This window comes from Camellia sinensis, chromosome 8 (assembly GCF_055761805.1).
Source record: "Camellia sinensis isolate YWXY chromosome 8, ASM5576180v1, whole genome shotgun sequence".
In the NCBI taxonomy this organism is placed as follows: Eukaryota; Viridiplantae; Streptophyta; class Magnoliopsida; order Ericales; family Theaceae; genus Camellia; species Camellia sinensis.
Genome location: NC_138968.1, coordinates 179,144,773 through 179,155,845, shown reverse-complemented (window position 1 = coordinate 179,155,845; position 11,073 = coordinate 179,144,773). Strand labels below are relative to the sequence as shown.

General features: G+C 34.4%; 1 protein-coding gene across 1 annotated transcript; it reads left to right on the top strand.

Annotated features, from left to right (window-relative positions):
- The first annotated feature begins 7,902 nt into the window (after positions 1 to 7,902).
- On the top strand, positions 7,903 to 9,771 carry LOC114316518 (uncharacterized). Its single transcript, XM_082885839.1, has one exon. The coding sequence runs from the start codon at positions 7,903 to 7,905 to the stop codon at positions 9,769 to 9,771; it is 1,869 nt and encodes a 622-aa protein (XP_082741965.1).
- The last annotated feature ends 1,302 nt before the right edge of the window (positions 9,772 to 11,073 follow it).

Genomic DNA, 11,073 nt, shown 5'->3' with positions numbered 1-11,073 from the left:
ATTTTTTAATTTTTTAACTAAAATATGAGATAAAAAAAATTAGTATATTTATAATAACTTTTTGATTTTTTCAGAAAATATTTACAAAAAATAGAGAGAAAAGAAAATTTTTAAATTTTTAATATAAATTATAAATTTTTTTCATTTTTTTAATAATTTTTTAATTTTTAAATTAAAAATGTTACGTGCCAATTCGGCAACTCTCAATCCACCCTGAATCTGCCAGATTTACACGCGTACCATTAGTCAATAGGAATATAGGCATGCCACAACTTCACCTAATTTTGACATTGTATCCTAATAATATTTTACTCGGTTTCAGTTTTTAAAATTTATTTTTTTAAATATTTTATTTATTTATTTTATTTATATTAAATTTTTTAATATTTTAAGTAAATTTTTTTTTTAATTTTTAGACATACCTAACATAAATATGCTTAAAAAAATAATATTTTTGATTTTTTTAAAAAATTCACTAAATACTAAAAATATGGAAAAAATATGAAAATTCTGTTTATTTTATGTATTTTTGTTTATTTATTAATTTTTTAAAATATTTTTTTACAAATATTTTACTATTTAGATACATCTAAGTAAGGTGTATCTATCAAAGTAAAAAAAATTATTTGAAATTTTAAAAATATTCACTAAAAATAAAAAATTATGAAAAATAAAAAACTCAATTTTAAAAAAATTAAATTCAGAAAACTGAAATCAAACACACTGAATATTCTTACCTTTGAAAATAAATAAATGAAATTCACCAAACCTTCACATTGCCTCTATCATGCTTTTATCTTAATAGTATTTGTGAGGTGGTTGGCGATTTCATTTTATGTGAACAAAAATTTCAAACCAAAAGCAATTTGAAATTTAAAATCATAATTTTTTTTTAAAGAAGAATTAGAAAATTACCTGTTTAATTTTACATTTTTACCTACAGCTTCACTAAATTTAAATTTTGTCTTCATTTTAGAATTTTGGTAGAATTTTTTTACTAGACAGATATTACCCTAACATCTTTATAGTTTTTTTAAAATGATAAAGTCTTATATCATTTTGTATATATCTTCTTGTATGATTTTGGACACATTATTATTATTATTTATTTTTTTGGGGTGCGGATATTTATAATGAATTTATAAATTCATACCCTTCTTTGTATTCTTCGCCATTTTCTCGGCAGCTTTTGTTTGGAAGTTTCAAAATTGTTCTTTGGCGTTGCCGTCTTTATATATGTTGTTCAAATTATGAAATTAATTAAATAGATTTATGAAGAAATTAAAATTATATATCAAAAATATATATTGATAATTACAACTAAATTTTAACAAAAATACACAAAATAATAAAATGATAAAGAAACCAAATCGAAACCTGTACGGTAGCAGTTTCCTTAAAACAGATTTCGCTGCCTCACGGGTCGAGTGCTTGAGGAATCCCGACGTCTGTCTCCCAGGATACGACGGTCAAAACCAGCTACGGCAGAAGCACTCTCTGTCTAGCTTAGCGAACAAAAACAATGGCAGCACTCTCTCACAGTAGGAACTTTCTGGCAAACTAACTAAAGAATGGAAGAAACAATTTCTGTGTTTGAGACTTGACAGGAGGGTCTCAATTTATACATGTATAGGGGAGAGAGGAGAAGCCTCCAGCCTTTATGGCTGGTCACTAATGCACCATTAACCTCTACAATAAAGGCAGGAGTTACAAACTCCATTAATGTACTATTAAACTTTGTAATAAAGGCAGGAGTTACAAACCCTATTAACTTTTTCATGAAGCTAACTTCATGAGGCAATTTCTCATTCAATTTTCAATGGTTTGGGCTATACTATTTGTGGTGTAAAGATCTCATTGCAAAATATCTAGACCCACTTGGACCCAACACAATAGATGGTTGGAACCCACTTTAATATTTAATTAAAGTCACCAAAAAATCATTTTTTTCCAAACAATCCCCCACATGAATAAAAATTGACCGAATGACTCAATAAACGGACACCATTCAACAAAAATGACTCGGAGAGAGAGTACAACGAACTAACCCCAACATCAGAGAAGGTAGCTTTTGGCTTTGAAACTCTCCCAATGAAAACCTATCAAGTTTACTGGCTGACCAGTGAATATGACATCTTGAACTGCTCTGCCGTTTATGTAAACTGAGACAATAGATCTCACACGAGAATTACTCCTACCACCATTCTGTTCTCACTGGTGTGCCCTGTATGGCCCTGGGCACTAGCCTGGTCCAGCGAGTGGTTTCAAAGAATCTTGGCCTACCCAATTCTTCTAGAAACGGCCCCACTTCACACTCACATAGGTGACTCTACTTGAGTATCCTGCTATACTCAACTCAACAGCTTAACACACTAGAGTCATTAAAAGCTCAGCTTAACCTCTACACTTGCAGGTATCACTGATAGAAGGAATGGCTGGAGGTTTAACCTCCTCAGTGACATACCACCGTTACACGCAATTAGGTTGTCCCATTGAACCTAGATCTTGGGATCTCCAGTCAACTAGGTTGGGTTTCCATTCCAGTAACTTCCAAAGGCCTTAACCCCATTCCTTTTGACGACGTTTCGACTAACACTCGACTTGACCCTTTGGTTAGCAGATCTGCAATATTGTCCTTAGACTTTACATAGTCTATAGAAACAACTCCATTCGAGAGTAGTTGTCGTATAGAATTATGTCTACGGCGGATATGTCTAGACTTTCCATTATACATATTACACTGTGCCCTACTAATTGCAGATTGACTATCACAATGAATACAAATAGCTAGCACAGGTTTAGACCAACGTGGCAAATCTTCAATGAAAATGGCGAAGCCATTCAACTTTTCTCGCTGCTTTATCAAAAGCAATAAACTCTGATTCCATCGTTAATCTAGATATACACGTTTGCTTGGAAGATTTCCAAGACACAACTACCCCACCAAGAGTGAACACATATCCACTAATGGACTTTGAGTTCTTTATATCTGATATCCAATTCGCGTCACTATATCCTTCAAGCACCACTGGATATCGAGTATAATGCAGCCCATAATCCCGAGTGTAGCGTAAATACCTTAACACCCGCACAATGCCCTTCTAATGAGAGGCATCGTGATTACTTGTGTATCTACTAAGCCTGCTAACCGAGTAAGCTATATCCAGCCTAGTACAACTCATCAGATACAAAAACTTCCAATTACCCGAGAATATTCTAACTGAGAGACACTTTCTTTAATATTCTTGGTAAAATGTAGACTTAAGTCTACAAGTGTCGATGACACACTCGTATCTGATCCACTAAACTTCTCAAGTATCTTATCAACATAATGAGACTGAGAAAGTACAATTCCGCTAGATGTTCTAGTAATCTTAATTCCCAGAATAACATTTACAATGCCCATATCCTTCATGTCAAACTTAGAATTTAGCAACTTCTTAGTAGTTTTGATCATTTCATCATTGCTACCTATAATGAGCATATCATCAACATAATGACATAACCTCTGTCAGTGTCTTTGACATAAACACACTTGTCACATTCGTTGATTCTAAACCCATTTGACAACATTACGTTGTCAAACTTCTCATGCTATTGTTTAGGCGCTTACTTCAAACCATACAAAGATTTGACAAGTTTACAGACTTTCTTGCTTTTCCCTGGTGCTGAAAACCCTTCAGGTTGCTCCATGTAGATTTCTTCATTCAAATCCCCATTTAAGAAAGCTGTCTTTACATCCATCTGGTGTATTTCTAGATTACGCAATGCTGCTATCGCAATCACCATGCAAATGGATGTTATCCTAGTTACAAGTGAGTATGTATCAAAGTAATCTAGGCCTTCTCGTTGCCTGTACCCTTTGATAACGAGCCTCGCCTTATACTTGTCAAAAGACCCATCGGCCTTCATCTTTCTTTTAAAAAATCCATTCTAAAGGCTTACAACCTGGAGGTAAATCTACCAACTCCCAGGTATGGTTCTGTAAGATGGAGTCAATCTTACTTTTGATCGCTTCTTTCCATAAGGGACTTTCTGGTGAAGTCACCGCTTCATGGAAAGTTCGAGGTTCTCCCTCTAACATATAAGCCAAGAAGTCCGGATCAAAAGAGTTGGACATCCTAGCCTTTTTACTCCTTCTTAGCTTATCTACATCTTCAGCTTGATCATCAACTTGATCACGCAAGTGATAATTTGTTTGATTAGCTATGTAATCATTGTCACCTCCAACCTCTTTCATGGAACTTGGAATACATTTTCAAAGAAAGATGCATTTCTTGATTCCATGATAGTATTCTTGTATATATCTGGAATAGCAGACTGAACCACAAGAAATTGATATGCACTGCTATATTGTGCATAACCGTTGAATACAAAGTCAACGGATTTTAGGCTTATCCTAACCCTCTTGGGTTTAGGTATTCCTGCCTTTTGCATGACACCCCCACATTTGTAGAATTTATACAAAGGCTTTTGGCCTTTTCTAAAAATTCATATAGGGTCTTTAAACAATTCCTTGTGTCACAATGATTATGAAACTCTCAAAATCATATCACAATAAATACATTCCCAGAATGTCATCAAACGAATTAGGCACCCAAATATATTTGATCCAACCTATCACTCTGAAGCCAATAGTCTTACTATTAGGAAACACAAATCCAGTGTTCAATAGTCTACTATATGGAACTTCATAACATGGCCAGTAGTCTTATCACTAGGAATCACTAATTTCTCAGCATGTGGTCAGTAGACTTTCTACTACTAGGAATCACAATGTCTTAACCTGTGATCAGTAGTCACTTTACTACTAGGAATCACAACGTCCTAACATAGGATCAATAGACTCTTTCATTACTCAGAATCATCATGTCTTGACATATGACCAATAGCCTCTCTACTACTAGGAACCATCATGTCTTGACATGTGATCAGTAATCTGTTCACTACTAGGAACCACAATCTCATAACTGTGTAGCCAGTGGTCTAACACCTCCTAGGAACCACCAGTTTTCTATCTCTGTGATCAGTGATCTTATACTCACTAGGAGCCACCAATTTAAAAATATATTTAGAATTTAAAAATCCAAAAAATATTCACCTACTACAACAGGTTGTCTCAACTTTGCTTTCAAGCAAAGTCACATAGCAATTATAAATGCTATAAATACCACAAGGATACCATACTAATTGCCTCTGATCAATTCAGAGATATTTTAATGCAATCTTATGATTTCCTTTAATCATACTTGATCTCTCAAGATCTTCCTTTAAGAATGTCGCGAGGCCAAGGTTGTCAGGTGGAACAACATTTCTGTTTGTCACATTTTGAAGCCATTTCTGAAACATCACAACAGAATTTCACTTCTGTGATTCCAGAAATTAAACTTAATCCTTAGAAAATTCCTCAGATGGGAATTTAATTCAAAACTAGTCTCACCATTTAATCTAGAATCATGGTCAGGAATGTTCCCAGGAAAACTAGAGGGGTCACAATGGTTCCACTTAAAACCCAATTAACCTTTTGACAAAACATCCAAGAGCATGTTGACTCCTAATCCATGGGAAACAATTTTAAAATTACGATTTCCAAGGGATAAATCAGGTTCTAACAAACCAATTTCCAAGCAAATAAAATTTGCTACCAGAATTACACCACTCATAAATGTTAACCGGTACTTCCGGAACTGAGCCCATGATTTCTGAATAAAAATCAGAGATATTTTAACTAATGCTAAAATTGGATTTCTTTTCTCAAAATCACAACACTTTGGAAATAATCAGATTATAACCAAAAGATTTCCTCAAACCCAAAGATTTGAAACCAAATCCGTCTTAGTTGTCATTTCTGAACAAATAAAAACTCATCTTTAGCCAAGGCTAAACACTTTGGTTTCAATTCCAAAAAACCAAACCAAGTTCCAAACTTACAAGCAATTTAAAAATTGCTACAACCAAATACATGCATATAAAATGCTTCTAATAATACAAGCAAATAAAACTTGCTACTACAAATTGGTAAACAAACCAACTAAATCTCAAGTAAAAAATGCTTCAACCATTTAAATAAAATAGCAAATCCATAAGGATTCTATTTAGTCCAAAAGCCTTTCCACGCTTAGGTATTCCTATTCAACACAAAAGTTAGTAGTCCAAATATTTTTATTTTTACATCCCAAATACTATGCATTTGGTTTTGTATTTGATTTTCCATTCCCTTTTGCATAAGGATTCCTGTAAAGAAAGTTAGCAGAAAAAATCACAACAAAATACAAACAAATAATCTAAGCAAAAAATAAATATAATAAATAATTGAAACCATTTTAAACTAATAACTCCAAATAAATAAATTAAATTCAAAGTTAATGCACCCAATTAAATAATTTAGATTAATGCACCCAATTAAATAATTCAGATTAATGCACCCAATTAAATAATTCAGATTAATCATGTACACAATTCATAAAAACTCTATAACTCCAAATACATTAAACTAAAATTAATAGGCAAGAATTATACATAATTGTTAGAAACCAATAACCGTTTAGCAATTAACATGCAAAAAATTCTAAAGATTAAATCATGTAAGAAAACTAAAAGCTAGAAACTAAATAACATGTCAAAACTTGCAACATCCATAAATTATATTTTATAACCTTAAAATTCATGCGAAACATGGTAGGGGAATGATGAACCATACGTATAAAATAAGATCGTACTAATATAATTAAGTATGCAAATTATGATAGAGCATTCTAATTAAACTAAGCAATTAGAGAATAACATTGCATAATTTACAATCATTGAAATAGTGAGCAATTCTGCAACAGTTCCTAGTAACATTATACAAAGCTAACCTAATTGTCTATATAAATCTATTCGATCAATTTTATAGAAAATACATAAATAAATATGTTTTAAGCTTGTTGTTCAAATTGTGAAATTAATTAAATAGATTTATGAAGAAATCAAAATTATATACTAAAAACATATATTGATAATTACAACTAAATTTCAACAGAAATACACAAAACAATAAAATGATAAAGAAACCAAACCGAAGCCTACACAGTAGCAGTTTTCTTAAAACAGATTTCGCCGCCTCACGGGTCGAGTGTTTGAGGAATCCCCGCGTCTGTCTCTCAGGATACGACGGTCAAAACCAGCTACGGCAGAAGCACTCTCTGTCTAGTTTAACGAACAAAAACAATGGCAGCACTCTTTCACAGGAGGAATTTTCTGGCAAACTGACTAAAGAATAGAAGAAACAATTTCTGTGTTTGAGACTTGACAGGAGGGTCTCAATTTATACATGTATAGGGAAGAGAGGAGAAGCCTCCAACCTTTATGGCTGGTCACTAATGCACCATTAACCTATACAATAAAGGCAAGAATTACAAACCCCATTAATGTACTATTAAACTCTGCAATAAAGGCAGGAGTTACAAACCCCATTAACTCTTTCATGAAGCTAACTTCATGGGACAATTTATCATTCAATTTTCAATGGTTTTGGCTATACTATTTGTGGTGTAAAGATCTCATTGCAAAGTATCTAGACCCACTTGGACCCAACACAATAGATAGTTGAGACTCACTTTAATATTTAATTAAAGTCACCAAAAAATTATTTTTTTCCAACAATATATACATACAATATTAAATCATCATTAATTTAATTCAGATGTAATTACCACTTTACTACGCTCCTAGTCAATGTCTGATAGCAATGTTGTGCATCCAACAACGTAAAAAACACGGACTTTGATCATATTCAATGGCCATAATATAACATACTCAAGAAATGGGAAAATTACAAGTTGAACACTTCACATAGCATTTATTTGGTAACAGAGAGTGTTCTTTGTTTTTGATCTTCTTTGCCATCTTCCCAAGAAATCAATGGTTGTGTCAACAACAATGAAGAAAACATCATCAACTTATACCTGGCTCTCTCTCTCGATCACCATCTTCTTCTCTGCAACTTCAGTCTCTTCTTCACTCTCCTATTCTGATCACTGCTCTTCACTCGTCCCCGAATCAACTCCAACTGTTGTTGACAATCCCATGTTCCCTCTCTTCAGAATCCTAAGAAGTCATTACACAGGCGGCGACGGAATTCTAGGCAACTTCTCATACCGATTCTCCCAGAACCAAGTCTTCTTCCAACCAAGCCAACACATCTTCAAAACCAACACAACCGGCGTTTACAAGATCGGGGCCTACTTGATCTTCTGGCACTCGAGTGCCTACATTTATCGCCCTCCCAATTCAACCCATGGCCGGTCTCACTATCCTCAGAATCCTCACAGGACAGGTCCATTGAAGTTTTCATTAGATGGGTTCTGGTCACAGAGCTCTGGAAAGCTATGTATGGTTGGCTCGGCTTCTTGGTATTCTGAAGAAGGTAAGATTCTCAATCTTGATGCAGTTCTTAGTTTTGCAATGAATTCGACTATTTTTCCTAGTTTGGTTACTGGGAAATTGGACAGCTTGAGCTCTCCAACCGACCTGAATTTCTTTGAACCAATTTCAATCTTGGCTTTTGTTTCATCATTTAAATACAATTACAAATTGGTTCCAAAGGAAGTTGATAGGGGGTGTCCTGGTGGGAATGATATTCCGCAGAACCAATCGCTTGGTTTCCAACGGAGAAAATTCTGTTCAATGCTACAGCGGGAAATGAATACCTTCAAGTTGGAGTATACCAATGAGTGTGTTTCATGGAAGAATTGTACTCCTCTTGGCCAGGGAATTGAGTATCTGCCTCTTGTGATGTCCCTGAGCACAATTCAGTGCTCTGAGTATGAACACAAGGTGCAGTACTCGGTAGGATTCGGAAACAATAGTGATAATGGGTATATCCAAGCTTTTGATCCCACGACATTGCTAGTTGCAGAAGGATCGTGGGATGGGAACAAGAACAGGCTATGTATGGTTGCTTGCCGGATCCTGCATTCTACCCCTTCTCTACCAAGCCCCCATGTTGGTGATTGTTCGATCAGGTTGAGCTTTAGATACCCAGCTGTCTGGTCAATCAGAGACAGATCAAGCATTGTTGGGCAAATTTGGACTAACAAGACTACTAATGAGTCAGGGTACTTCAATAAGATCACGTTTGGAACCTATGACAATAGGAATGGCCGGGTTTCAGGATCTTTGGGTTTGAGATATGAGTACACTGAAACCGACAGAGTAAGAAAGTCATGCCTGGCAAAAATGCAGCCTGGGAAGAAGAACTGGACGGGGGACAGATACCCGAAGGGGAATTCTTATGATATGAGTTTCGACACTTTGGTTAAAGATTCCATGGGAAAAATTGCCTGGGGTTATGCAGTCCCCATCTTTGTGGGTAATGAAAGTTATGGTCAATACCATTATGTGCGTGTCTCAAATTCAACGCACAAGAAGCCTAAAGTCGAGGAAAACAAAAGTTTTAGTGGCCCATTGAATATCAGCTACGAGATCAGCATCATGAGATTGCATTCTCCAATCCCTGGGATTTCTTTATCTAATTTATCTTTCATTTCCAAAGGTAGAGTGGAAATTTTTGCTGAAGGAGTCTATGATGATGAAACAGGAAAGCTCTGTATGGTAGGTTGCAGAAAGGTCAGTCCAAATGATTCTATGGACTGTGAGCTGCTTTTGAAATTCCAATTCCCACCTGTAAATGCAAAGAGAGGAGGGATTATCAAGGGAAGCATCGAAAGCACACGAAAAAAAACTGATCCTCTTTTCTTCGAGTATTTGACCTTCACTACAAGAATTTAAGGTTTTAAAGACAAATTTTTAGAGACAAAAATAATTTGCCTGTAAAAATTATATTTTAGAGATAAAATGAAAGAATTTAAAAATAAAATAAAATAATCATATTATTATATTCTTAAGACAAAATTATTTGGTTGCAAAAGAGTTAATGACTTTTTGTCTACAATTTTGATTCGTCCCCAATAAACTCAACTCATACATTATTTTATTTTATTTTCATTCTTTCAATTTCAATAGCCGGGACTTCATTTCCTTCTCCACACCAATCTCTCTCTCTCTCTCTCACTCTCTCTCTCTCTCTCTATCGAAGCCCTAATTTCCTTGTTCTCGGTGGTTTTTTGATTTCAATCCCTCTCTCTCGCGATCGAATCCCTAATGGCTGTGAGCACAAACTGATCGTAGTGTTCTTCTGATCTCATTGATTTCAACAATTAAGGGATAACATAGCATCTCTCTCCACTGTGATTTCAGCATCCAGGGTCGATCGATTAATCGATTTCAATCTCATTGATTTGGTTTTTGATTTCAGCATCTAGTGTGATTAATCGATTTATTGGTGCAGTGTTTGTGTTGATGATGTATTATCATAATATGATTCGTTTTAAATTCATATTTGTGAGTGTTAGATTTGGTAATTGTGGATATGAAATAGCCGTAATTGTGGAGAGAGAGACAAATGCAAAATTTATATTTGTGAGTGTTTGATTCGTTTTGCATTTGTCACAAAATTTATATTTGTGAGTGTTTGATTCAAAATTACTTCATTTTGAAAGTAATATTGAATTCCTGATTTGTCTTTTAGTCTTAATCATAATAATTCAACGGCTCTGTTTGGTTGAGCAGTTTTCAAAATCTGTTTAGTTTGGTGAAAACAAAAATTATCTTATAATAGCATGTATTATCTTATTTGCCATAATTTTCTCAGCTGAAGTTTAAATGACTATACTGAGTCATTGATCCTGTTTGTGTGACAGATGTCTATCTTTCCACAGGAAGGATGACAAACTAAAACTTGTGGTACCTTGTTGTGTTGTTGTCAGGATTACACCAATGACATCAGGTAGACTTCAAGAAAGAGGGTCGGCTTTGTCTATCAATTGGGGGGGTAGTTTTTTTTTTTTTTGTCAAATAAACACTGTTGAGTAGATTAGGAATTTAAATTGGTTTGCTTCAAAAACTTGTTTCCTAGTTTGGCAGTGGGAATTTATAAATGTGTTAATCAAGAAGACAAATGTTGCCCCCATTAACTCTACCAATTCCTCTTTGCATATATTTATACAAAGGCTAAAGTTAGTGTTGATGTCT